Source organism: Melospiza georgiana, chromosome 17 (genome assembly GCF_028018845.1).
Source record: "Melospiza georgiana isolate bMelGeo1 chromosome 17, bMelGeo1.pri, whole genome shotgun sequence".
Classification (NCBI taxonomy): domain Eukaryota; kingdom Metazoa; phylum Chordata; class Aves; order Passeriformes; family Passerellidae; genus Melospiza; species Melospiza georgiana.
Window position 1 is genome coordinate 9,442,011 of NC_080446.1, and position 25,268 is coordinate 9,467,278.

The following is a 25,268-nucleotide window of genomic DNA, read 5'->3' on the forward strand; positions in this document are numbered from 1 at the left end:
TGCTGGGACTGCAGGCTGGCTCCTCCCCAGCCCTCCTGGGTCTGTGTGCAGCCAGCAGAGGCTCTGGGAAGGAGGCAGCACAGCCCATCCAGCCCAGGGATGCTCTGAGCTCCCCACACGGCTCCACAGCGCACTCTGAGCCATCCCACGGCTCCACAAACTGCTGTGCCCTTCACAACCTCCCAAACTTCCCCGCTGCCAGGAGAAACAGCCTGCCCCCCCCTTTCTCTCCAGGGCTGAAAAAAAAAAAAAAAAAAAAAGAAGAAAAAAAAAAGTTCCATTTCTGGGCAAAGAGCCCTCTTTCAGCAGGAGGGGGTTGCATCAGAAAGAAAAAGCTGACCCCAGATCCACCTCCCTCACCATGTAAGAAAAAAACCCCCACCAAATTACCCTCTGGTTACATGAAAACCAAAACCAGATCCACCCTTGAAGTCATTTAAAACTGAAACTCCATCCAAGCCTCATTTCCCCGCTGATGGATGGGGTGTTGTAACGTGCAAGGGTAAGCACAGCCTGGAACAGGCTCTGAGGGTTGCAAAACAGCCACCTCCAGAGGATTTCTGCAAAGATGGAAAACTGATTAAATTTAACAAAAAAATAAAAAAAAATAAATAAAAGAGCTGACCAAAAAGAGCATTTAGCCAGATGACTTTCCCGGATGGGTTTATCAGGGACAGCCTCCAAGCAAACACCCACCCCACCAACAGGCACTGCTGGGTGTCCCTGGGGAGAAATGCAGTGAGAGGCAGGGGTCAGGGCCAGCCCAGCTGGCTGACATGGGCTGATCCTGCCTGGGGGCAGTGGAAAAGCCTCCAGCCTGCTCACTCTGGCACAGAAAAAGAGGTTAAACAAAGAGCCTTCCTGCTATTTAGCATTGCGGACCCCACTGAGCACAGCCATGTGGTCATCCCCAGGCTTCCCATCCCTGCAAGGGGCACCAGAGGGTCAGGTGGCCCCCAGGGAGAAAGAGGAAAAAGAAATGTGAGTAAAATACAAGAAAAATCTATTGTGCAGCAGCATGGAGAGTAAAGCAGTGCCACCCCCTTTTGATATTTCAGTGGGAGCCCCCTGGAGTGGCTTTAGGAGCTGCAGGAGCATCCTGGCTCACCTGCCCCTGCTGCACCCACCAGCCTGGTGCTCCCCCCACCAGCAGCCCTGCCCTGGCTCTGCTGCTGCTGCTGCAACCCAACACCGGCTGCAAGAACAACAAAACCTCAGCACAGCTCCCCTGTGAGCTCAGGAATGGCTGGGCAAGCTCTAAGTGCTTGGCTGGCCGGGGGCCAGAGCCCTCAGCACCTCTCTGTCTGCCTGGAGCTGTCTCTGCCCTTTGCTGCTCATGGAGCTCCTTCCTCTGCCCTGCAGAGCCCCAAACTCCTGGCAGGCTGCAGGGAATCAGGCAGAGCCAGCTGAGCTGGGGTTTGGCACAGGGCAGGGATCAGGGTGGCTCTATGGACATGTGTGTGACACCCATAATGGGCACACTCAGTGTAGGGACACGTGTGACACCCATAATGGGCACACTCAGTGTAGGGGCATGTGTGACACCCATAATGAGCACACAGTGTAGGGACACGTGTGTGACACCCATCATGAGCACACTGAGTGTAGGGACATGTGTGTGACACCCATCATGGGCACACTCAGTGTAGGGACACGTGTGACACCCATAATGGGCACACTGAGTGTAGGGACATGTGTGACACCCATAATGAGCACACAGTGTAGGGACATGTGTGACACCCATAATGGGCACACTGAGTGTAGGGACGTGTGTGACACTCATAATGAGCAAATGAGTGTAGGGACACGTGTGTGACACCCATAATGAGCATACTGAGTGTAGGGACACGTGTGACACCCATAATGGGCACACCGAGTGTAGGGACATGTGTGACACCCATCATGGGCACACTGAGTGTAGGGACACATGTGTGACACCCATAATGAGCACATTGAGTGTAGGGACACGTGTGTGACACCCATCATGGGCACACTCAGTGTAGGGACACGTGTGTGACACCCATAATGAGCACAGAGTGTAGGGACACGTGTGTGACACCCATCATGGGCACCCTGAGTGTGGTCCTGCCCTCTGCATCCCCTTCTGAGAGCCAAGCACTCAGCACAACAATCAGGAGTGCATGTCACATTGGGACTGGTGTTCAGAGTGACAATAGCTCACCCTCTCAAGGCCACAAGCTCCCTTCATGCACAGGCTAAAGCAGGCACAGCAACAGTGACATTTAACATCCTTAATTGAACATCCCTGAACTGAAACATCCCTGAACTGAAACATCCCCACTCAGATGAGGTTACCGCATCCCCCTCGCTGCTCAGCATCCCCGATCAGGTTTCCAGAGCAAGAGCCAGTGCCATTAGCAGATGGCTTATCCAGTCAGGACAACAAGAAAGCAGCTGAGGCCTCTCATTTGACCTTAAGTGGTTTTTCAGAGGGCAGGGAGCACGGCTGAGGCATCCTGGAGGCCAGCAAGCACCAAAGCAGCAGCCCCCTGTGCCCCAGAGCATCCCTCACCCCCATGAACTAAAAAGGCAACTCAGCCCTTTCAGTTAAGGATCCAAATCCACATAAAACATCCTCTCACTTCCCTTGCTGTCCCAGGGAGGTGCCCAGGGGATCAGTGGGTCCCCCCTGCTCTTGCTGCTCCCACATGCAGGTGGTACCTGTGCCTCAGGAAAAGGAGCAGGCAAAGCCATTTTCCCCTCCAGACTGAACTCAGGTTGCTCTAACGAGGTGCTTCATCTCACCTGCATCACAAACTGGATTTTTTTTTTGCTCCAAGCCACTGGATTTTGCTATGAAGTCTCAATATCACTACCCCAGTGCCAGCAACATCCATGGGGATGGGATGGGAGGAAGAACAGCTCAGTGGGCTGGAGAGGGGACAACAGGGAGCTCCTGACCAGCCAGGGCGATGGGGCTGGCCTGGATGCCAGCTCAGACCCTGGCTCAGCTCTCAGCACTCCTGTCACTCAGAGTGGAGTGAGAGGATGTGGCAGGGAGCTCGAGCACCACCTGGGAATGGCAGGGGCAGCAGGGCCAGCAGCAGGGCCAGCAGCAGGGCCAGCAGCAGGGCCAGCAGCAGGGCCAGCAGCAGGGCCAGCAGCGTGCCTCGGCAGCCCACGCAGGACACACAGGGAGGGGCTGGCTGCTCTGTGGGCACCAGGGCTTCCTGCCCAGCCTCTGCTGTGCCCCCCAGTCACACGGCCTGTGGCTTCCGAGCTCCTGTTCCTCCCCCCCAAAATCCTTATCACCTGCAGAGGAAGCTGCAGGAGATGTGCAGGGAGATAGGAGATGCTGCTGAGAGGATGTGAGGACCTGACCTCCCCACACAAACCCCACATTAGGGGCTGGAGCAGGGAGGCAGAGGATCCTGCCCAGACACTGCTCCTACAGGGCACAGTGGCCTCTTCCCAGGCTGCCTTGCCAGCAACAGCCTCACCCAGGTGGCCTTCAAGAGCTCTTGAACATCCTCTTGCTGTGAGAAGCAGAGGCAGCTGTGGGCTGCCTGACCTGTTATCATCAGCACATCTCTCCTGCTCGCCCTCAGCTGCAACAAAATACGTGTAAAAAACCAAAGCTGATCCTCCCAGCGAGCAAAGCAGGATGCTGCCACCTCCCAGCCAGGGCTGGGGAGCTCAAGGAGATGGGCAGCAGGTGGCAAATGCCAGTCAAGGGCTCCAGCAACCCTCCTCCTGCAGTGCTGGGGCTCCCTCCTGTCCTCCATGAAAATTCTGAATTTGTGGAGCTGTGGCGTTTGGTACCAAATCCTAGGCTGGGCATCCAGGGCCAGCCCAGTCCCACATGCAAGGCTGGCACCTCTGAGAGCCATGGCCTTGTAGCACTGTCACCCCACAGGACATGGGAGCACATTTCCATCCCACAGAGGGGCACAGCTGCTCCAGCTGAGGCAGAGCAGTCCCACATGGCTGTACCCAGGGCCACATGGCTGAGCCCAGTCCCACATGGCTGTACCCAGTGCCACATGGCTGAGCCCAGTCCCACATGGCTGTACCCAGTGCCACATGGCTGTACCCAGTCCCACATGGCTGTACCCAGTCCCACATGGCTGTACCCAGTCCCACATGGCTGAACCCAGGGCCACATGGCTGAGCCCAGTGCCACATGGCTGTACCCAGGGCCACATGGCTGTACCCAGTGCCACATGGCTGAGCCCAGGGCCACATGGCTGAGCCCAGGGCCACATGGCTGTACCCAGTCCCACATGGCTGTACCCAGTCCCACATGGCTGTACCCAGTCCCACATGGCTGAACCCAGGGCCACATGGCTGAGCCCAGTGCCACATGGCTGTACCCAGGGCCACATGCAAGGCTGGCACCACTGAGAGCCATGGCCTTGTTGCACCGTCACCCCACAGGACATGGGAGCACATTCCCACCCCAGAGAGAAGCACAGCCCCAGGTTTTGCTGACACAGAGGCTGCTCTGAGGACCCTGGTGTCCCTGTGCCAGATGAAATCAGGCCGGTGGCAGCCTGAGAGCCCCTCCAGTCACCCCCCTGTCTGAGAGGCACAAATTCCACTGACTCACATGGAAAGGGGAAGCTCAGCTCTGCTGCTCTGGCCTGCCTAGGGAAGCTCCACAGCCCACCCCAGGGTGACCCTGTTCTGCAAGGCATGGCAGGCTCCATCCCCCAGCCCTGCCATGGCCTGTCAGGAGCAGAATAAACCACAGGGAGGGTGGGATGGAGATGGGTGAGCACAGCTCCTGCCTCTGCCCCTCTGCCTCCCTTCCCTGCAGGGAAGATCCCACACAGAGGTGGGCAATGATGAGGCACCAACACGTGCTGGGAAGAGGGTGAGAGGCTGAAGGGAGCTGCTCCATGGGCAGGTGTCCTACATGGAAGGGCTGAACAGGGAACCCTCCTGTGCAATGTCCCTGCATCCCTCTCCTGGACCTTACAGGGTCACTGATGGCCCTCCCCAGGCTCTCAGCCAGCCAGGGGAAGGGGATGGGACCAGGCAGACTTGGCAAAACCAAGGACAGAGGGGCAGAGCTGCCAATCCAGCAGCTCTGAAAGCACAGCTCACAGGTGGGAGCCTGGCAGAGCCAGTGAGGAACCCCTGGCAGAGGTGGATTTAGGGACCTGAGTGTCCAACAGCAGCAAACTCTCCTTGGGGCGTTTTGGAGATTCCTGCACTCAATAAGGTGCCTTCCCTTCCCAACTTTCATGCCCTGTCACAAAGCAATTGTAGACAAGAGTTGGACATTGTCCCCAGGACAGGGCACAAAGGCACGGAGTGAAAAGCAAAGCACAGAAAAGATTTGTCACAGTGGCAGCAAATGTCAGCGATGCTCAGATGCTGTGACTCAGGTTTCACCCACCCCTCCAGATGACACAATCAAGTTTCCATGACAGATTTACAGCAGAGGTGGCCAGGACCAGGATTTACAGCTGGCCAGGACCCTCATGGCAGCAGGGAGTGGCTTGTCCCTGTCCCCACCAGGGCTTGGACTCTGCAGGTGAGGGAAGAGGAGGGTGGGATGAAGATCCCACGTGCTGCTGAGCTGCTCCAGGTCACCACAACAGCCTGGCCCCTTCCTGTCCCATGCTCAGCTGCTCTGAGGCTGGCAGGGCCGAGGATTTGCCAGGGCACAGATGTGACTTCCAGATGTGTATTGTTGTTATCTTATTGTATTTCATATTTCTAGAGTCCCATACTCTTGTTATGATATTCTTAAAGTCCATACCTTCATGGCTGGTTTTCTACCATGTAGCTCTTCCCTGCTGTGCAGTTCCTCATGGCTTCACAGGGGCTCTTCCTGGGCTCTCGACCCACCCCCTTTTATCCCAGTGGCCTTCATGAGCTACAGCTGCTGCCCAACCAAGGACCCCACAGCTGTAGCTCATCCAGAGCAACAGGACCCACCTATCCAATACATAGGACTCTCACTACAGATGTGTGCCCTCCCCTCCATGTCCCTCTGTGCCACTGAATGCAGAGAGGCCCAGGGGCTGGAGCACCTCCTCCTGTTACCTCCTCCTTGGATTCTCCACCTGAGTCACTTTTCCACCTCAACACAAAGAGCAGAGCAGCTGCAGGTGCAATCAAACCTGTCCCAAGGTGGTTGGAAATGGAAGCACTGGCTCTCCTCTTCCCTTTCCCCCAGATTTGCTCTCTCTGCTCTAACCACCATGGGACCCCCTGGGCTGGTTTCACCTTCCAAGGCCAAGGCAGGATTCTGGGGGATACCCAGCCACAGGCATTCCTTACAGCACCATCCAAGTGGAGATGTCCAGGCACTGAGCAGACACTGCCCTGGCACATGACAGCATTTCCAGTTTATGGGGGAGAAGCAGAAACCCATGGTGATGGTGTCAAACCACTTGGGACTGTTTTTTTTTTTAATGACCTCACCTGGGATTTATTTGGTCCCCAAAACTGGAGACCTCTTCCTGTTTGTACCCCAACCTGCTCCACGGTTCCTATTAAGCCTGATGCATCAAAGCTCCAGAAATTTCATTCCCTCACCTCCAGAACTCTTCACAAAGTGCCCCAGAGCTGCTGGAGGTTACAGGGACAATAATCCAGCTAGCAGCAAGACCTTGAAAACAGGCTGACACCAGGCACTACAGGACATGTGAGACACAGAAGAGGGGGGAAAAAAAACCCAATAAAAATCAATTTCTGCAGCTTTGCTGGGACACAGAGACAAGCAGAGCCAACTCCCCACTGCCCTGGCAGTGGAATCTGGAATCAGGGACACAGCTCTTTGCTCTTCTGAAGCTCAGGAGGGCTGAGAGCTGCAGGGATTAACAGGGCAAGGACTGCAGCTCAGGAGAGAGGGAGGTTATCCAGAGTGCCCTGAGAGAAGGAGGGAATGCAGAACGCCCTGGGACCCTGGCAGGAGGAGCCAGAGGTGGGTGAGTGATGTCTGAAGGCAGGAATCCCAGCACAGGAGGGACGAGGCAGCAGGCTCTGGGTTCTGCTCTGATGAGCCAGGGGCACCAAGAAGGACATGGACAGACAGGCAGTGTCCAAATGCTCAGCAAACAAAGCCAGGCAGCCCCTGCCCCACCTCCTGCCAGCTGGGAAGCACCTTTATGGGGTGCAGGTCCCCAGGGCAGGCGGCCAAGGGGGTGAAAGTCCTCTGGGACATTCCCTGCTCCCAGCACCACAGCCTGCCTGCCTGCCTGGGCTTACACCACCACAGGCGAGGAGGAGGAGGAGCAGGAGGGATGAAGGATGCGCTGGCACGTGCAGGGGGGTGTCCTTTAATCACCACAGCATCAGCACTGCTGGGAGCAAGGAAACAGGAAAAGGACTCTGAGGCAGCTGCTGTGCCCAGGCCTGCAGTGACAGCTGTCCCCATTCCCAGCCCTGCCTGGCGTGGCCCTGCCATGGGGTGATGCTCCAAGGGCTCTGCACGAGATCCCAGCAGGAGAGGAGCACAGGACAGCCCAGCGGGAATCAGGGGAGCTCCACAGCAGAGGTGCAGAGCAGGACAGCTGGAGCAGCAGAGCAGCCCCAGCAGGGCTGTGTGTGTCACCCAGAGCACCCCTCCAGGCCCTGGGGACACAGCACACTGCCAGCTCCTGGGGAGGGAGCCTGGAGCCAGCAGAAAAGGCAACCCTGTTGTCATTACATTGCAAGGGTTCCATATTGCCAGTTTCACACTTTCTTGATGTTCCTTGCAGGCAGCTCCTCTAGCACTGACTCTTCCTCATCCTCACAGCAGCCAACTGACTCCCATTCCTCAACCAACCAATCCACTCTTTTATAACACTCTCCTTATTATTGGCTACAGCTGTGGCCTGTTAAGATCAGGCCTGCTCCTCATCTTTAATAATTAACCCAGCCCCAACTCTTTAGGGGGTAAGATTACTTTCCATACTACCTTTATTTACTTATGCTCTATCCCCCTACACAACCCTTGTCCCCAAGATGCTTCAGCCACTTCCCAAAGGAGCAGGACTGGGAAGGCAGGAGCCCTGCACACCCCCCAACATGGGTAAAGGCTGGGGGTGAGCTGCAAACCCAAGGCAGCACAGCACTGGGATTCCATATGTCCAGGCAGGAAAACGAGTTCTATTCCAAGAAAAGGAAAATAAATGTGTTTGTAATGGGTTGGGGAGAAAACACAACCTGTAAGTCACAGTCCTGCCCTTTCTGCTGTGGCTTTTGGCCACTGCATCCTTAAGGGCAAACAGCTCAGCACAGCATCCCACAGCATCCCACAGCACAGAGATCATGTGCTGGACCATGACCTTCCCTGGGAGGATTTCAAACCAGCACCATGGGATTCCCTGGGACAGCCAGGGATGCTCTGGGGCACCCTGACAGCACAGGAAGGCACTGACCAAAACCTCAGAGCCACAAATGTTTACAAACACAAGGGAGGACCTGCAGAGGAAAACAAGGGAGAGATCCATCCCCAGATTCTGGAAGGCTTCCCATGGCTCCCCACCCAGCCAGCCAAGCTCAGGAGCCCAGATAAGGCTAAAGAGCCACCAGAGCACAGGGACAGCAGAGATGGAGCTAAAATGCAGTCTGAAAATCACAGAGACTTTCAGAGTATGAGCTGGCAGCATCCTGAGGCTCTGCTGACCTGTACAGCCATAGTGTGCCAGCTTCTGCTAGAGACATCAGCCCAGGGCTGTTTGGGTGCTCAGAGTGCTCCCCAATCCCGAATCCTCCTGCCATCCCCTGTATCAAGGTGTTCAATACATGACAAGGACAGATCAACAGGCAGCAGAGTGCTCAGAGATAAGGACACTGGGACAGGAGGGATGAGCCTGGCAGATCAGAAGCAGACAGCCCTGGCCGAGAGTTCCAAGTGCTGGGGGATCTCCAGAAAGGCTGAAAATTCTCAGAAATGAGGAAGTTTCTCATTGGAATCAATGTGAAAAAGCTTTTTCCATGCACAACAGCACTTTGCTCAAAGTAAGAACACTCAAAACTTAAAGATTAAAACCATTTGGAAGGACAGCTTTTTCCAGCACTTCAGAGTGCCTTTGGGAATGGCTGCTGCCACCATGTCCCTTCCTAGGGTCTGGAAGACACCCTCCCCACCAGGGCATGATGTAACAGCTCCAGCAGCAAAACCACACTGCTGGAACAGCCAGGGATGGGCTGGATGCTGAACTGATCCCTCAGGGCACACCAGCAGCACCAACCACCCAAACCAAGTGAGCTGAGGAGCCTCCCAGGTTCCTGTGAGCATCCCCAGGTGTCAGGCACCACACAGCCCTCTCCATCCAGCTGCTGCACACCTGGGCAACATCCAGAGCTCCTTCCATCCCTCTCTAGACCAGGTATCGCTCTGATGGAAAAGATTTTAAAATCACAGAAAATTCAGGGAGTTAGGAAGAAAAAGTTAGGTTTAGTAGGCCCTGGGGAAATGTTAAAGGTTGGCACTGGGGAATGTCACCCCTTGTGTTTGCTGAGCATGTTAAACTGTGCCTGTGTAGTCAGTATATGATAAATGATATAACTGTTAGATGTGATTAGATATTGCTTAAAAAATAATGAGAAATTATGTTAGGAGTTTGAGGAGGATCACAAGAATTCCGTGCTTGGATGAAATCAATGTATACAACAGACCAATGTAAGTTAATTATTAAATATGTAAGTGATGTAATGATAGAATATAAAACACGTTCGGCTCAAAACCATGCCGAGTCAGATTTGGGTCTGTGCACCCCTGCCACCCAAAGCTCTTCATTAAAAGCACCTGCACAGAATCATTCTGTGATGATGTGTCCTGAACACCAACACCTCCAGTTGCTCCAGTCCAGCATCATCTCCCACCATCCCCTCACCAATCCTGTTTGGCCAAGGGGAAACAGGGAGGATGTGGGGGGGGACCTTTCAAAAGCATTGTAAGAGCTTCAAAATGTTCTGATTTCTACTGCTCTTAAACCTCAGAGAACATCAGAAAAGCAATAACTCTTCTCCACTGTCTTCACCCATTTCCTTCTAACGCATGGCAAGGCGCAGCCAATGGTTTTTCAGCTCAGAGCTGCTGGGGTTTCTGTGCTCAAAGGCCCACACCTCCTCCCCACACACTGCAAGCTCTTCCTGGGCTCCCCACACCCTCCTTCAGTGTGAGCTTCACCCTGGCTCCCACAGAGCCTGCAGCAGCTCAGGGGAGGGACACAGCACGGGGGCTGCCAGGTCACACAGCCCCTGGAGCCACTGTCACACAGCCCGAGCCTGCACTGAGCACAGCCTGTCCCTGCTGCCCCTCACCTGCCACACACAGCCCAGTGTGGGGCTGGGGTGTTCCTACAGCCCTGCAGGGCACAAACCACGGGCTGATCCCCATGGGCAGCACCCACAGGCTGATCCCCATGGGCAGCAATCACAGGCTGATCCCCATGGGCAGCAATCACAGGCTGATCCCCATGGGCAGCACCCACAGGCTGATCCCCAGGGACAGCACCCACAGGCTGATCCCCAAGGACAGCACCCACGGGCTGATCCCCAAGGACAGCACCCACAGGCTGATCCCCAAGGACAGCACCCACAGGCTGATCCCCAAGGACAGCACCCACAGGCTGATCCCCCAGGACAGCACCCACAGGCTGATCCCCAAGGACAGCACCCACAGGCTGATCCCCAAGGGCAGCACCCACAGGCTGATCCCCAAGGGCAGCACCCACAGGCTGATCCCCAAGGGCAGCACCCACAGGCTGATCCCCATGGGCAGCAATCACAGGCTGATCCCCAAGGACAGCACCCACAGGCTGATCCCCAGGGACAGCACCCACAGGCTGATCCCCAAGGGCAGCACCCACAGGCTGATCCCCAGGGACAGCACCCACAGGCTGATCCCCAAGGGCAGCACCCACAGGCTGATCCCCATGGGCAGCACCCACAGGCTGATCCCCCAGGACAGCACCCACAGGCTGATCCCCAAGGGCAGCACCCACAGGCTGATCCACATGGGCAGCACCCACAGGCTGATCCCCATGGGCAGCACCCACAGGCTGATCCCCATGGACAGCAATCACAGGCTGATCCCCCAGGACAGCACCCACAGGCTGATCCCCAAGGGCAGCACCCACAGGCTGATCCCCAAGGGCAGCACCCACAGGCTGATCCCCCAGGACAGCAATCACAGACTGATGCCCCAGGACAGCACCCACAGGCTGATCCCCCAGGACAGCACCCACAGGCTGATCCACATGGGCAGCACCCACAGGCTGATCCCCCAGGACAGCACCCACAGGCTGATCCCCAAGGACAGCAATCACAGGCTGATCCCCCAGGACAGCACCCACAGGCTGATCCCCCAGGACAGCACCCACAGGCTGATCCACATGGGCAGCACCCACAGGCTGATCCCCATGGGCAGCAATCACAGGCTGATCCCCATGGACAGCACCCACAGGCTGATCCCCATGGGCAGCACCCACGGGCTGATCCCCAAGGACAGCACCCACAGGCTGATCCCCCAGGACAGCACCCACAGACTGATCCCCAAGGACAGCACCCACAGGCTGATCCCCATGGGCAGCAATCACAGGCTGATCCCCATGGGCAGCACCCACAGGCTGATCCCCAAGAGACCCCACAGCTCCTGTCCCATGGCCTGGAGGGTGTCAGCACCCAGCACATCCCTCTGGCTGTCCTGAGCAGCCCAGACCCCTGCCAAGGGGCTCAGAGACCCTGGCACAGAGCCCAAGATGCCCCTGTGGTTTTGATTATGACCTGTGGAGCAATCTACCAACTTTATATGAGGATGTGCAAGCCATGACAAATTAAGTAGAATGACAGTGAATTTATCCCAGGGTGAAAAGTAGATTTTGGGGGTTTTAGAATGGGGGTTCAAGATGGAGGGATCTGGGCATGTCCAGCCTTTCTCTTTCTTCTTCTTGGCCTCCATCTTCTGCTGTGATGGTGGCACTTTTGGATTGGTTTAGAGTAGAAGCTCACTGTCTAACACAGGTGATAGGTATTGGAAAGTAATTGTAAATATTGTATATGTAGTTTTTAGTATAAAGACATAACACTGCTCTGGGGGCAGGGGGAATGCCTCTGTCTGACCTGCTGAGTGGACCTCAGCAGGCCAGGAGAAAGAATTTTATAGATAAGAAACAATAAACAACCTTGAGACTGAGAACTGAAGAGCTCTGACTCCTTCTTCAAGTGCCAGGCTGGGAAAAGAGACTTTCTAGCACATCTTGGGGTCATCTGAGCAGCAGAAGCCCTGGCAGGAGGGGATGCTCAGCACAAACTCTGTCAAGCCCAGGATCCCACTTTGGCAGAGACAAGTTAAACACACAATCAAATGTCCCACCTCCAGCAGCTCCTGAGGTTGCCATGCACAGGCTGAGCTGCTGCAGCTCATCAATGAGCCTGCAGCTCCAGCAGAAGGGTGTGTGATCAGCCAAAACTGGAAGGCAGTCACAGGAGAGGGTCTGTTCTAGAGCCCTGCTCCATTCCCAGTGTTCCCCAGCTTTACATCCTGGCCAGGCTGCCCATCACAGCTCACTGATGTGGGTCAGCTCCAAAAGGACACAACAACCCCAGTGCTCTAAGGAGGGGAAGGTCCCAGCCCAAGAGCAGCGCCCAGGCTCCCAGAACACAGAGTTTACACCAAACCTGCTCTCCTGGGCACCTCCTGGCCAAGCCACACACAGACAGCACTGGGGCACTGGGAGCTCAGGGCTGCTCAGGGCTGCAGAGCCTCCCCTCCCGTGCCTGCAATCTGTGAGATATGCAGGAGGCCACACGCCTGCTCACAGGGGACAGCCAGCATGTCCTGGGGGTGCTCACAGGGCAGCCATCAGATAAGGAGCCGGCAAACACTCTGAGATAAGGATGAAGGATAAGGATGACCATCCCCACCATCCCCACTGTGCAGGCAGGGCAGCTCAAAGAGGGAGCAGAGATCCCAGGCTGGCTTGGGCAGCTGCTGGCTCAGCTCCTCAGCGTGGAGATGGGGCACACTAAAGTTCTGTATAAAACCCCACAACAGAACATCCCCCAGTGACAGGAGGGGACAGGGCTGAGCTGAGCATGGCACCCCATGGCACACAACCTGCAAGGGCAGATGTTCACACCCAGCTCACTGAGGGGCTCCTGCTGCCACACGTGGTGTCCAGCCGTGGCAAGGAGGAAGCCAAGCTCTGAAAAACTCAGCCCCTTGATGTTGGTGAGAAATAATCAGTCCAACACTTTGAAAAACATCTCCAGCACATTCCCATTAGTGGGCTTGGACCCCACAAGGCAATTCCTGCCATGTGGCTGATGGCAGGGGAAGGAACCAGATGGATGGGGGACGTGGTGCAGGTTCTAGGGGAAAAACACCATAGCCAACTCCCAGCTGCTCTCCAGGTTCAGAGCAGCTTTTGAGATGCCAAGGGAGGAGGTAACACATCTTACTGCATGGGGAGGGGTTTTCTAACCTGCCCCTCCTGGAGGATGCTACCAAGAGTAAAGCTGGGATGACAAAGGGGAGAGAGAGGCTGATTCAGCCTGGAGGTGAAGGCAGAGCAGAGCTCACTCGCTTTGTGTGCAGCACAGATGCCCTCACAGGCAGGAAGGGGGACACAAAACCCTGCCCTCAGAAGCTCCCACAGCAGAGCATCAGCGGGGGAAGCTTCAAGCATCCTGAGAGCCACAAGCTCTGCTCTCCGTGCCCACCGCAGCCCTTGCACAGCCCCTGCTCCAGGCAGCTCCCTCCTCCCCTCCCTGCCCACTGCACCCCTGGCTGCAGCAGCAGGAGGGACCCTCCAGTGCAGCAGCTGCCCTGCACCCCACGAGGAACTCACTCTGAAGTCATTTTATCCTCCAGAACCATTTCTGGCTCACTCGCTTCTTAAGAGCTCCAAGCTCCTCAAGTTCAAGCAAATGGCCCCCCAAAAAACACAATTAAAGCAGCTGTGTCCCAGTGGGCTAATGAAAGAGGCTGGTGCTTGAAACGGCTGGGGCGAGTACGAGCCACACTTCAGAGCCACTTTGCATTAATATTTTACAGCTCATTTCTTTTCTTTTACACAGGCAATGGCTTTTCTCCACCTCCAAGGGACTGAGCTCATTTCACTGAAAGCAAGAATGCAACCAGGGTTTTTGTGAGGTAGGTTTTTTTTTTCTCCTCTCTCTCCCCTATAAAACAAACATCTGCTCCAAATTTTCAGCTCACTCTCTGAGCAAACTCTCTCAATTTTCTGACGTGTTTCAAGGCAAACAGTTCAATTTGAAACTGGCCTATAACCACCCCCCCAGCATGAGAAGGTAAAAATGCAAGACCCTTTTTTATTAAAAATAAAGAATCAGTTAACACAGGAAGTTTAAAAGAAAATAAATGCATAAAAGAAAACTGACTTGAGGGATTAGCTCTACTCTGCTCTGGGTGCTTGACAAAAAGAACAGAAAATTTTTAGCACTCTTCCTATTGTAGCAGCCAGGCCCTCTGCAGAGTTACTAGCAAGAAAGCAATGCGTTGGTAATTAAACCTGGCTGGAACTCTATGAACAAAAACAACTATTAATTGAAAAAAATGCCTTTTTTTTTTTTTATTTTTTGGCACAAACCAGGGTTGCATTTTGCACAGTTTTGAAGAAGCACAGGAGAAGGGAAAGGGGAGCCCAGGGGAGCTCACCCTCCCTCCCCAGCCCTCAGCTCATGGAGATTCTCCTCACTCTGGAGTGGAGAGCTCAAGGAGAGCAACTCCTGTCCAAGAGGAGAGGCTCCAATGGGGCAGCCCAGCTGGCTGGGCCCTGCTGAGCCCCAGCTGCCCACGGAGGGCACACAGGGGACACACACAGGGTCTTTATGCACTGGCACAAAGCGCTACACAAGGGGCACAGAGCAGGGGCTGGCACACCAGCGAGGGCTCTCTGCTCTCCATCCCCCAGCACCTCCTGGCTCGTGGGCAGTTCACGGTGGCCAGAGAGGCCAGCTGCTTATCTGTCCATCTACAGCACAGGTGGTGGTGCCACCCAACCCTTCAGGGAATCACTAGGAAAAAGTCCTCTAAGACCGTCCAGTCCAATCATTAACCCAGCACTGCCAGGTCCACCACTGAGCCATGGCCCCAGGTGCCACATCTGGCACAGCTGGTTACCCGTCCATCCACAGCATGTGTGGTGATGCCACCCAACCATTCACAGAATCATGACGGCAGGAAAAGCTCTCTAAGAGCATCCAGCCCAACCACCAACCCAGCAGTGCCAGCTCCACCACTGAGCCATGGCCCCAGGTGCCACATCTGGCACAGGCTCCTCCTCATCCAGCATCCCCCTGGTCCAACCTCACTGCTGCCAGGAGATGCTGAAGCACACAGAGACCTTCATCCCTGGTCCAACCTCACTGCTGCCAGGAGATGCTGAAGCACACAGAGACCTTCATCCCTGGTCCAACCTCACTGCTGCCAGGAGATGCTGAAGCACAGAGACCTTCATCCCTGGTCCAACCTCACTGCTCTCAGGAGATGCTGAAGCACACAGAGACCTTCATCCCTGGTCCAACCTGAGTGCTCTTAGGAGATGCTGAAGCACAGAGACCCTCATCCTTAAGTGCAAGAAGTTCCTTGCAGAGGCCAGTCAGACCCTGCTGGCTTCAGTAATTTGAATAAAGGTGGCACAGCAGCATGGCAGAGAGAGGCAACTCACAGAATCACAGAATTTCTAGGCTGGAAGAGACCTTTAAGATCATCAAGTACAACCCATGTTCTAACACCTCAACTAGATCATGGCACCAAGGGCCACATCCAGTCTTTTTTCAACTCAGACCCACAGCACGAGGCTGCTGAGGCACCAAAGGCACAGAGCACAGGGGTTCCCTGGACCTCTCCCCAGCAGTGGGGTGCCCATCAGCCTGCTCAGGCTCTGCTCCCCTCTAAGCTCCACATCAGAGTGCACAGAAGGCCAAGCACCACCCAAACATTGTTTTTAAGGCAAAGAACTGGCTGCCTGTTGCAGAGTTCAGCAGAGATCAGAAGTACTGACAGATCCTGGGGCAGCAGCTTCTCCACAACACCTCTGACAGTGCTGGCAAAGCTCCAAAATGAGCACCAGCACACTGAGGGATGATGGCAGGGGCTGTGCCCAGAGCCCTCTCCTCCTGGCACGCTGCAGCTTCAGCCCACCTGCAGGTGAGCCAGCACACCTCTGTCCCTCCCTGCACTGCCCACCAGGCACCTGGAGCTTCCCAAGCTGCAGACACAGGGCTGTGCTCTTCCCAACACATCCTCACCCACCCCTCCCTGGACAAACACACATCTCCTTTCTGCACACCCACCAGGAGCAGAGAAAGGAGCACAGATGCTCCACAGCTGGTGCCCATGGAGACAGACCTCTCCAAGACATGGCCATCCACACAGACATGCCCCGAGCCCAAAACCTCCATATGTGATATACTGTGGATGCTCACCTGTTCTGAAATGGGTAACAACCCAGAATCACTCCTACTTAGACAATTAACGTGTATCCAGGGTGGTCTAGAGCTCCCCGGTGGCCTCCATCTCTCAAGAAACACAAGAACATCCATTACAGACCCATGAACACAGCAATCTTTGACCTGTAAGTCCCCAAACACCGTTTGGTGCAGATGCTGTTGCATGGGAAGGAACATCTCACCTCCTGAGAGCTGGCCGCCCCCTCAGCGAGCAAGCTGGGGCCAAACCAGAACCAGCACCAAAAGCAAAACCCAACTTAGTGCTCCCTGTGCTGGCATGGCTTGTCTTCATGGGGAGAACTGGGTCCATGGCTGACACTATCCTGCCCTGAAAGTGACCAGCTCAGCTCCTGAAAGTGACCAGCTACTTCACCCCTGGTTCCCACCATGGCCATGCTGACCTCAAGGGGATCAGCCAGGAAGGGAATTCCTTGGTGTATTTGCCACATGAAGTGGAGCTGTCACGCACCTGGCATCCTCTTTCTGCCCACAAAGCACATCCAGATAAAAGCAGGGAAGCTGGCCAAGAACCCAGCACTGCTGGCCATTGATCCCATGCTTTGCCTTGCCTGCCTAGAAACCCAGGCACTATTTGTGTACACAGGCTGGCATTTCCAGCTGGAGCCCCACAGCTCTGTCCAGGAAGTGTTAAAGCAAAGCTCTGCTCCCAGCCCTGCCAGCTCAGGGTGCTGGGTGACACCAGAGCAGGGGACTGAGCACAGGATGAGAGAGGATGCCATGGGGAAAGCATCTGCATCAGAGAGATGGAGCTGAAGATACAGCAGCTCTTCAGCCTGATGTCCTCTGTGTCCAGCAAGGCCCACCTGGCCCCCTGGGAGGGTCACACATAGTGTGGGGACACCATCAGCATTGGGGGGCACACATAAGGAACCCAGAGTCCAAAGCCACCAGCCAGACACCTTGGAGAGAAGCCCCAAGGAATTTTCCTCTGTGACATTAAAAGAAACACAATCATCTCGGTCGCTGGGACACTCTGCTCTTGGACGTCTGCACAGCACAAGAATTCCTTGCAGCCACTGCTTTATCATTGTCAGGCCCACAGCTCTGGTATAAAGCTGAAGTTCTCTAGATTTACCCCACAGGTTACAGGGACACACCTAGGTCTGTCCCCAGGAACAACCAGCCCTGCAGACACCAGCGGGGACCTCTGTCCCTCGTGGGCACACGTGGGCTGTGGGCTCTGTCTCAGACCCAGCAAAACCAACGTTTGCTCAGCCTGAGTTTAAGAACAACTTAAGCCCAGGGTCAACAGAATGCTGCTCTCTCCTCCCTCTCACACTGCCTCATCACTCCCAGAGGCCTTTCTGGGAAAGAGATGGGGGAGCTCCACATCCTCACGATGCCAAAGGCTCCCCCCAGACCTGCCTCCACACACCACAGGGCAGAACATAGAGGACTCGACGGGTCTCAGGGCAAACCAAAGCCCCAGACTGGCATTTTGTGGACCTGCCACAGAGATGTGCCACCGTCTCCATGCCCTTTCCTCATCTAAGCCCCTGGTACTAACAGCATCCCAGCTTTCCATCCTGGACCAGCAGCACTTGCCAGGAGAGATGACAACCCCTCCCTGGCCTTGCTGGGCCTCAGTCACATCCCCCAGCATGGGCAAGGCCAGTGCCACGGCCAGCACCACCTCTCCACCCCTTGGCCTTCATGCACATCCCCTCTTCCTCATGTCCCACAGGGAACAGAGACCCTGTCCTTGTGCTGGAGCACACGGGGGAAGGAAGGATAATTTAACAAAAATTATCTGGGAAATAAACAGCAAGTTTAAGAGTGCAGAGCATGCCAGATCTCACCCCCTTCCCACCTTATGCCCATGCATAAGAAACCTGGTTTTACACTCAGGTTTCTTACGCATCCTTTCCTCTGTCCTCCTCGTCCCCATCCAGCACAGGAAGCCGGGGCTCACCTGACCCTGTGCCATCACCCTCACAGGGCAACGGGGAAGGGAACGGAACCACAGCACAATATTTTGGGCTGGTTTTCCTCTGTTTAACCTTTTCCGTTTGCTCTCATCTGTTGCTCCGAGGTGCAACCGCAAAAGGGCTCACACTAACCCTGCCTCCTCTGAGGCTCCCTTAGGCGCCGCTCGCCAAGGCACCACCCGGGAAAACACCCCGTTTATCCCGGGGGAAGTTTGGTGCCGAGCAGGGATGCGGAAAGTTGGGAGGCGGCGCTGGGCGGGGGAAGCGGCGGTACCGGCCCGCGCATCCCCCGCGCACGGAGCGGCCCCGCGCCGGGACCGGACCCTCTCCGCGGGGAGACGCCGGGCACGGCGAGCCGGGGGTCCATTATTTCTCATTTTCTTCCTCCTCTCCCCGCCAGCGAGCCCCGGCGCTCCCCGAACGGCGGCTCCGGGAGGGCTCCGGCCCCGCCGCCCCGCCCGGGCAGCGCAGCCCCTTCCCCCGCACTCACCGGCGCCCTCGACCTTGTCGGAGCCGCGGCTCCAGGTGACCTGCCGCGTCTCCAGCTTCACCTGGAAAGTTTTCCTCTCGGGTCGCTGCGACTTTTTGGAGTAGAAGAGGGTCATGACGGTGCCCACCTCCAGGCTGCGGCACAGCTGCGCCGCCTCCGCCTCGCTGGGCGCCCCGGGGCCGGCGCCCGGCCCGGCCGCCATCGGCGCGGCGAACAAAGGGGAGCGGGAGCGCCCGAGCCCCGCCGCGCCCCGCGCCGCCGCCGCGGGAGGGGAGCGAGCCGGAGGAGGAGGAGGAGGAGGAGGAGAGGGAGGAGGAGGAGGAGCGAGGAAGGAGGAGGGAGGAGGGAGGGGAAGGGGCGGAGCGCTGCCGGCGCGGGGGGCGGGCGCGCAGCGAAGCGCGGGGGGTCCGCGGGGGGGACCCGCACCCGGGGCTGGGGCTCGGGGGGACACGGACCCGGTGCTGGGGCTCGGTGTCGGCGGGGGGGGACACGGACATGGGGCTCGTGGGCTCGGGAGGGACCTGCACCCGGGGCTGGGGCTCGGGGGGAACCCGCACCCGGGGCTGGGGCTCGGGGGGAACCCGCACCCGGGGCTGGGGCTCGGGGGGGACACGGACCCGGTGCTGGGGCTCGGGGGGGACACAGACCTGGAGCTGGGGCTCGGGGGGACACGGACCTGGTGCTGGGGCTCGGGGGGACCCGCACCCGGGACTGGGGCTCGGGGGACCTGGTGCTGGAGCTCGGTGTCCGCGGGGGGCACACGGACACGGACACGGACATGGGGCTCGGGAGGGACCCGCACCCGGTGCTGGTGCTGGGGCACACACGGACCCGGTGCTGGGGATCGGGGGCTCGGGGGGGAACCCGCACCCGGTGCTGCCCGCCCAGGGGCTCGGGGGTCGGAGCATCCCCGCCCAGCGGGGCAGGAGGGCAGCGGGACCCCATGGATGGTGCGGGATGGCAGTGCCACAGACCCCCCAGCGCGCCTGGGAACCGCGCCACCCTCCGCATCATGACACGCCCGGGGGACCGGGGACTCTGCACCCCACGGCACTCCTGGGGGACCGGGGACCCTGCACCCCACGCCACTCCTGGGGGACCACCCTGCACCTCACATGGGTCACACAGCCCACAGGATACCTTAGGGCTCCAGCACCCACAGCAGGGTTTGCGTGGGATCCTGACGTGGCACACGTGGGGTCCCCACATTGCATCCCGCAGTGGCTTTTCCTGGGGACAGACCCCTCGGTATGCCCGGCACCCGGTCTGCGTTTGCTGCAGTTTCCTGCACACAGATCCCAGCCGGATCCATGGCATGGAGAGCAGCACGGGTTTGCAGGGTGGCCTGTGGCATCCCACCCCTGGGTGACCTGTAGGGAGCCGGGGGTCACTGGGCACTCTCCAGCTGCTCTCCGGCCCCACAAAAAACCAGGGTTAGAGACCACACAAAGGCAGGGTTAGCGAGGGGATAAGTGGCTGAATTGGGAAGCGTTTCAATGCAGTTTGCTCCATTCATGTGGTTAAAGCCTGTGATTTCCCTTTCTGTGTGCCACTGACCTTCTTCCCCACACCCTCCTTTCCATCAGGGCACCCCATGGCGCACACATTTATATGTATGAATGTATAAATATGGGTTAATGCTTGGGCCTGATGATCTTAGAGGACTTTTCCAACTTTAATGATCCTATGATTTTTTTTCTTTTTTCCAAACTTCATGATTCTGTGAATACACCCATGTACACACGTACACACACGTGTCCACAGGCCCATGGCAAGGCAGCCTGTGCTCAGCAGCCCTTATCTCACCCCCTCCAGCTCACAGCTGGGACTGGGAGGGGCTTCAACTTCTAAGTGAGGGGCCCATCCCTGAGTGCATCCCACATGTGAGCAGCTCTCTCTGTCCTACTCCTCCACCTGCCTCCACAGGGACATTCCCCAGCCCACATGTAGGAACCCTATAAGGTGGTTTAGGATTCTACCTGGTGTAAAAAACAGGCAAGGTGAGAGCCTAAACCTGCCCTGATAGGAATAGTAAGGATGCTGGGGATGTGCTCAGCCGAGCCAGAGTCACTGGGGGCTGTGCTTGGTGCTGGCACAGCACTCTGGGCCTCATTCTCTCCGGGGTGAGCGCCGTGGCCGCCGGGGAGGTGGCTCCTGCCTTGTGTAATGGCCTCGCTTGGGACCGGCAGGAAGCAGCCGGCTCCCAGTGGTCTTAAAATAGCTGAGCATTATGGGCACACCCTTGTTTTTGAGGGCAAAACCTGAGAAGGGAGTGTGGCCATGGAAGAAGCAGAAAAGGTAACTCCCTTGTTCCCAAACACTGCCTGTTCCTGCTGATGGAGAGCACCCGGCAAGGTGTGTCCTCAGCTCGGAGCGCAGGGTGGCTGAGGCCAACAAGTGGAGGATGTGGTTTACAATGAGCTCTTTGCGATGGATATTTTTTATTTTCTAAGTTTGAGTGATCATTTTTTAGCCTTGCATTAGCTCTCTGTGTGTAAGATGCTGTGTGCCAAGGAATTCTGCTGTTTAATTGGACAGCACAGGCAATTTGACAGCCTTTGTGCGCTGCTGCCTGACAGCCCCATTTGGTGGTCCCAGCTCCTGTACCAGCCAGGCTGTGAACAATCACCCCCACCCCTTAGGGCAGCAAAAACTTCCATTATGTTCCTGTTTTGCTTTTGAAGAAATTCCCTGGACTGTGTTCATCATGTGGCTGTGGAAGCCTGCGGGTTCTGGAATCTCCCCTTGCAAACAACTCAGGGAAAAGGGGGATTATCCCCTCGGAGTGGCCCCAGCACTTCCCCCTTCAGAGCTCCGAAGCACGGGATGCCATCCCCCATATCCTGCAGGATTCGTGGAGCAGCTGCATCCTCCCACCAGGAACAGGCCAATGGCCAGGTGACCTCTGGCTTTAGGCGTGCTCAAGGCCTGGGGAACAAAATCCAGGGACACCGCTCTGAGCCCACTGCTACAGCCCAGCATCTCTCTGAGCAGTGTCTGGGAAGGGATGCATCCCTCTCCTGCACTGAGAGGAGGTGCTGGACACTCAGCCAAAGTGCTGCAGTCCCTGGGAGCGATGCTCCTCTCGGGGTTATTTATTCATTCCTGCCTGCTCTGCGCTGGGTAAAGACAACACCAGCTGAGAAAATCCCCGCGGGGGAAGCGCTTCCGTGGTGCTGCGGGGAGCAGGATGCGGAGGGCGCAGGGGGCAGGCGGTGCCGGCAGCCCCGGCGCGGTGCTGCTGTGCCGGGATGGGGAGCAGAGCCGCCCGGGGCCGTGCAGCGCTGCGGGGGCTGGCGGGGTGCCGCTCGCTCCCCGCGGGGCTGGGCACGGCCCCTGCCCCTTCCCGGCACTGCATTGTGCCCTCTGGGTGAGAAACCCGCTGCAGCTCCGGGCTCCCTGTCCCCGCTCCTCAGCCTTGCGCAGGGAGCACACACTTTTTTAATATCGCGTTCACCTGGTTTCAATTTTCAACCCTGGAATCCTTAAGGCTTCAAGGGGGATGGGGCTGCATCCTGCAGGGTTTTGCACCTCCCCTTGGCCGCCGGGCCCGTGCTGCACAAGACGCAGTTCAAAGCTACGTTTGTGCACTCTCAACACTGCTGCCTCAGTTTCCCCGGCCGTGCTGCGGGGGTGGTGGCACCGGGGCAGGCGGGCACAGGCGCTGCAGCAGCCGAGGGATGCAAGACAGGATGTGGCACGTTTGCGGCCATTTCTCTGTTTGCACAGTGACTCAGTGGGCTCTGGGAATTCTCCATGGAAAGCGTGGGGTGTGTGGTCCTCACCCTGCTGTGCCACAGGCAAAAGCACCGATTGAACCCTCCTCAGCCCCCTGGCCAGGACACAGCCCGTGCTCCCCAGTGCTGGAAGGGAGCTGGGTGGGTTCTGCATGAAACATCCTTCTCCTCGCTGACAGAGAGGCACAACACACTGCAGCCTTGGACACCAGCCTGGCCTTGCACTTCCAGGCAGACACAGCTCTCCCAGAGCACCCCACCATGCCCAGGGAGGAGGTGGATCTGCCAGCAGCAGTGCTGGGGTGCGGGAACCCCTCTGTGACAGAACATCCCTTCCCACTGCATTCCACAATTCCCTGCTCAGTGGTGTAAGATACTGGAGTTTGTAGGATATGGGATAATTGGGCCAGGTCTGCAGGCGGGAAGGAGGGCTGTATAAATAGAAATGATATTTTTACAGGCTGCATTGTTCAGGCACGGGCAGGCTGGGAGCACAATGAGCCCCTTTCCCTCTCCTCTGGCATTTTCACCGCTGCACCTTGGAAAGGCCCCAGAGAGCAAACGGCAGCTCCTGCCAAACTCCAGCTTTGTGCAGCCACAACAAAGTGCCTGAAGATCGCAGTGAGCAGCAGGAAGCCCTGCTCAGGGCTGGCTGCCCTGCTCAGCTGGCCGAGCCTGACCCCACAGCCACCCTCAGGGGTTTGGGAGCCCTCCCCAGCTCTGGGGTCACGGGGAGGTGCCTGCAGAGGAGCCAGGGCTGTGTCTGCTCCACAATGCACAAGGAACCAGGCCAGGGCTGCTTCCAACGCCAGGGAGGAGAATGCATCCATCAGCTCATCACCTGTCCTTGCCTTCACCTTTGGCATCATCACCCTTGCCCTTGGCATCACCTGCCCTTGCCAGCCATGAAGGGGAAGGAGCTGCTCTCCCTCCATCCTGCTCTGTGCAGAGGGCTGGGCCTGAGTGAAAGGCACAGAGAAACCAGGACCAGCAGCTTTGGGGTCACTGCATCCATCCCCTGCTCCTGCTCTCTGGGCAGGGCTGCTCCCAGGACAAGGCAAACTGGGAGCTGTGCCTGCATGGAAAGGCACACTGGGCACCACAGAGGGTGCAGCACAACCACAGCAAGGCAGGGATGGGCACGTCCTTCAGGAATTCCTGCTGGCAACAGGAATTGCACCCACCAATCCAATGACCACGGGGGCCTCACATCCAGGACCACAGGTGAAAGAACACAGAGACACCAACACTCAGTTAAGTTGTAGGAATTTATTTTAAATAACCTACAGTTGATTAAAAGGGAATTCATGATAAAAATAGAAGATACTTGTTGAGGAAAGGCTGCAGGAAATGGTCTTGCACACACACTACGCTAACAATGCCTCTAAGACTAATGATTATAGCAAAAAAAGGTTTCACATTAAAATTCTGCTTTTTAATTTTTAAAATTTTTTTACACAATTACAAAAGAAAAAAATAAAAGCCCTAAAATCTTGATTATTTTCCTTTTTTGGACCAATGCTCATTTCCCTCGAAATTTATTGACCTGTGAAACTTCTTTTTACACAATAAAATCTTTCAAGTAAAAGAGAGGAGTGGGGCTTAGAAAAAAAGGAGGGGGGGAAAGGTAAAACAGTCTGACAAACCTAAAAAGTAGATAATTCTTGGAAGTATACAGAGCGTGTTCAGAACAAAGGGTGATGGGAATGTCATTTGTTTCCAATTTCACTTGTCCTCAAATTCCACACACATCTTTCCATCACACGGCCCCCTCCCCCCACCCGCTCCCCAAACCTACACGATCTTTAAGATCATAAAGAAAGAAAACTGTTTAAATATTTTAAAATAATTAAAAAGAAATAAAAATTCACATTTAAAATAGGAACACTCAAGTCAGGAGGCCGATTTCCCATCATGATTTGCTCTGAACAAATGTGGTGGATTTTTGTAAATTCATGTTCCAATGCCACGACTGTTTCAAGTGACAAATTGAAAAAGATTTGGGTATTTCCATGACTATAGTGACAGCTGTAACAGGTGCGTTGGGTTCCTTAAATTTTGTTTATTTGTTAAATTCTGAAATGGGGCGGGAGGGGGAGGGGAAGGGCAGGGGTTAAGGAGTCCATTTTCTATTAAAATATAGAAGTTATTGCAAAACCCTAACTGTAAAAACGCACCAATATAATTGGATTTTGTATACAGTAGCTAAAGATTCCCACGCTCTCAGTGTGATGGTGAATTTGCCTGGCGGAAGGTTGACAAATCCCCCATCCACTTGCCCTGCCTCAAGAGAAAAACCACACAAACCAGACAGCTAGAATTTGGATCTCTGAAACATTTTTAAATAAGTTGTCCATAGGACAACTGGCTCAGCTCCTTTAAGATATTTCCAGGTTATTCTTTCTGCAAGATGTTGGCTGTTTTATCTGATGCTCACTTGCCCCTTTCCTCCCCCTTCCCCAGCATCCAAGGACAAGTAAGGCTCACAGTTTATCAATCTCCCTAAAAACCAGGCTACTCCCTTTTCCCATAAAATTCATCTCAATAAAAACAGGTTAAAACTCATAGTCTTCCTCTGCCATGTCGATAGCCCAGGCAAATTTCTCTCGTTGGGTTTTGTTATAAATCTTCTCTATAGGAATTCCCCACTTCTTACACCTGCAGGAGAGGAGATGCTGTTAGAGTTAGCAATAAAGGAAAGGC

At 55.9% G+C, this 25,268-nt stretch overlaps 2 protein-coding genes across 2 annotated transcripts in view; both read right to left on the minus strand.

The window, feature by feature from the left end:
* The window catches only part of PLCG1 (phospholipase C gamma 1), a 50,697-nt gene extending 31,667 nt beyond the window's left edge, over positions 1-19,030 (minus strand). Inside the window, exon 1 of the mRNA XM_058036079.1 lies at positions 18,829-19,030. Coding sequence (XP_057892062.1) covers positions 18,829-19,030 — 202 coding nt within the window. The remainder of the gene's footprint in view (positions 1-18,828) is intronic.
* Positions 19,031-23,819: 4,789 nt separating this feature from the next.
* The window catches only part of TOP1 (DNA topoisomerase I), a 65,469-nt gene continuing 64,020 nt past the window's right edge, over positions 23,820-25,268 (minus strand). The window contains exon 21 of the mRNA XM_058036280.1: positions 23,820-25,223. Coding sequence (XP_057892263.1) covers positions 25,121-25,223 — 103 coding nt within the window. The 3' untranslated portion in view covers positions 23,820-25,120. The remainder of the gene's footprint in view (positions 25,224-25,268) is intronic.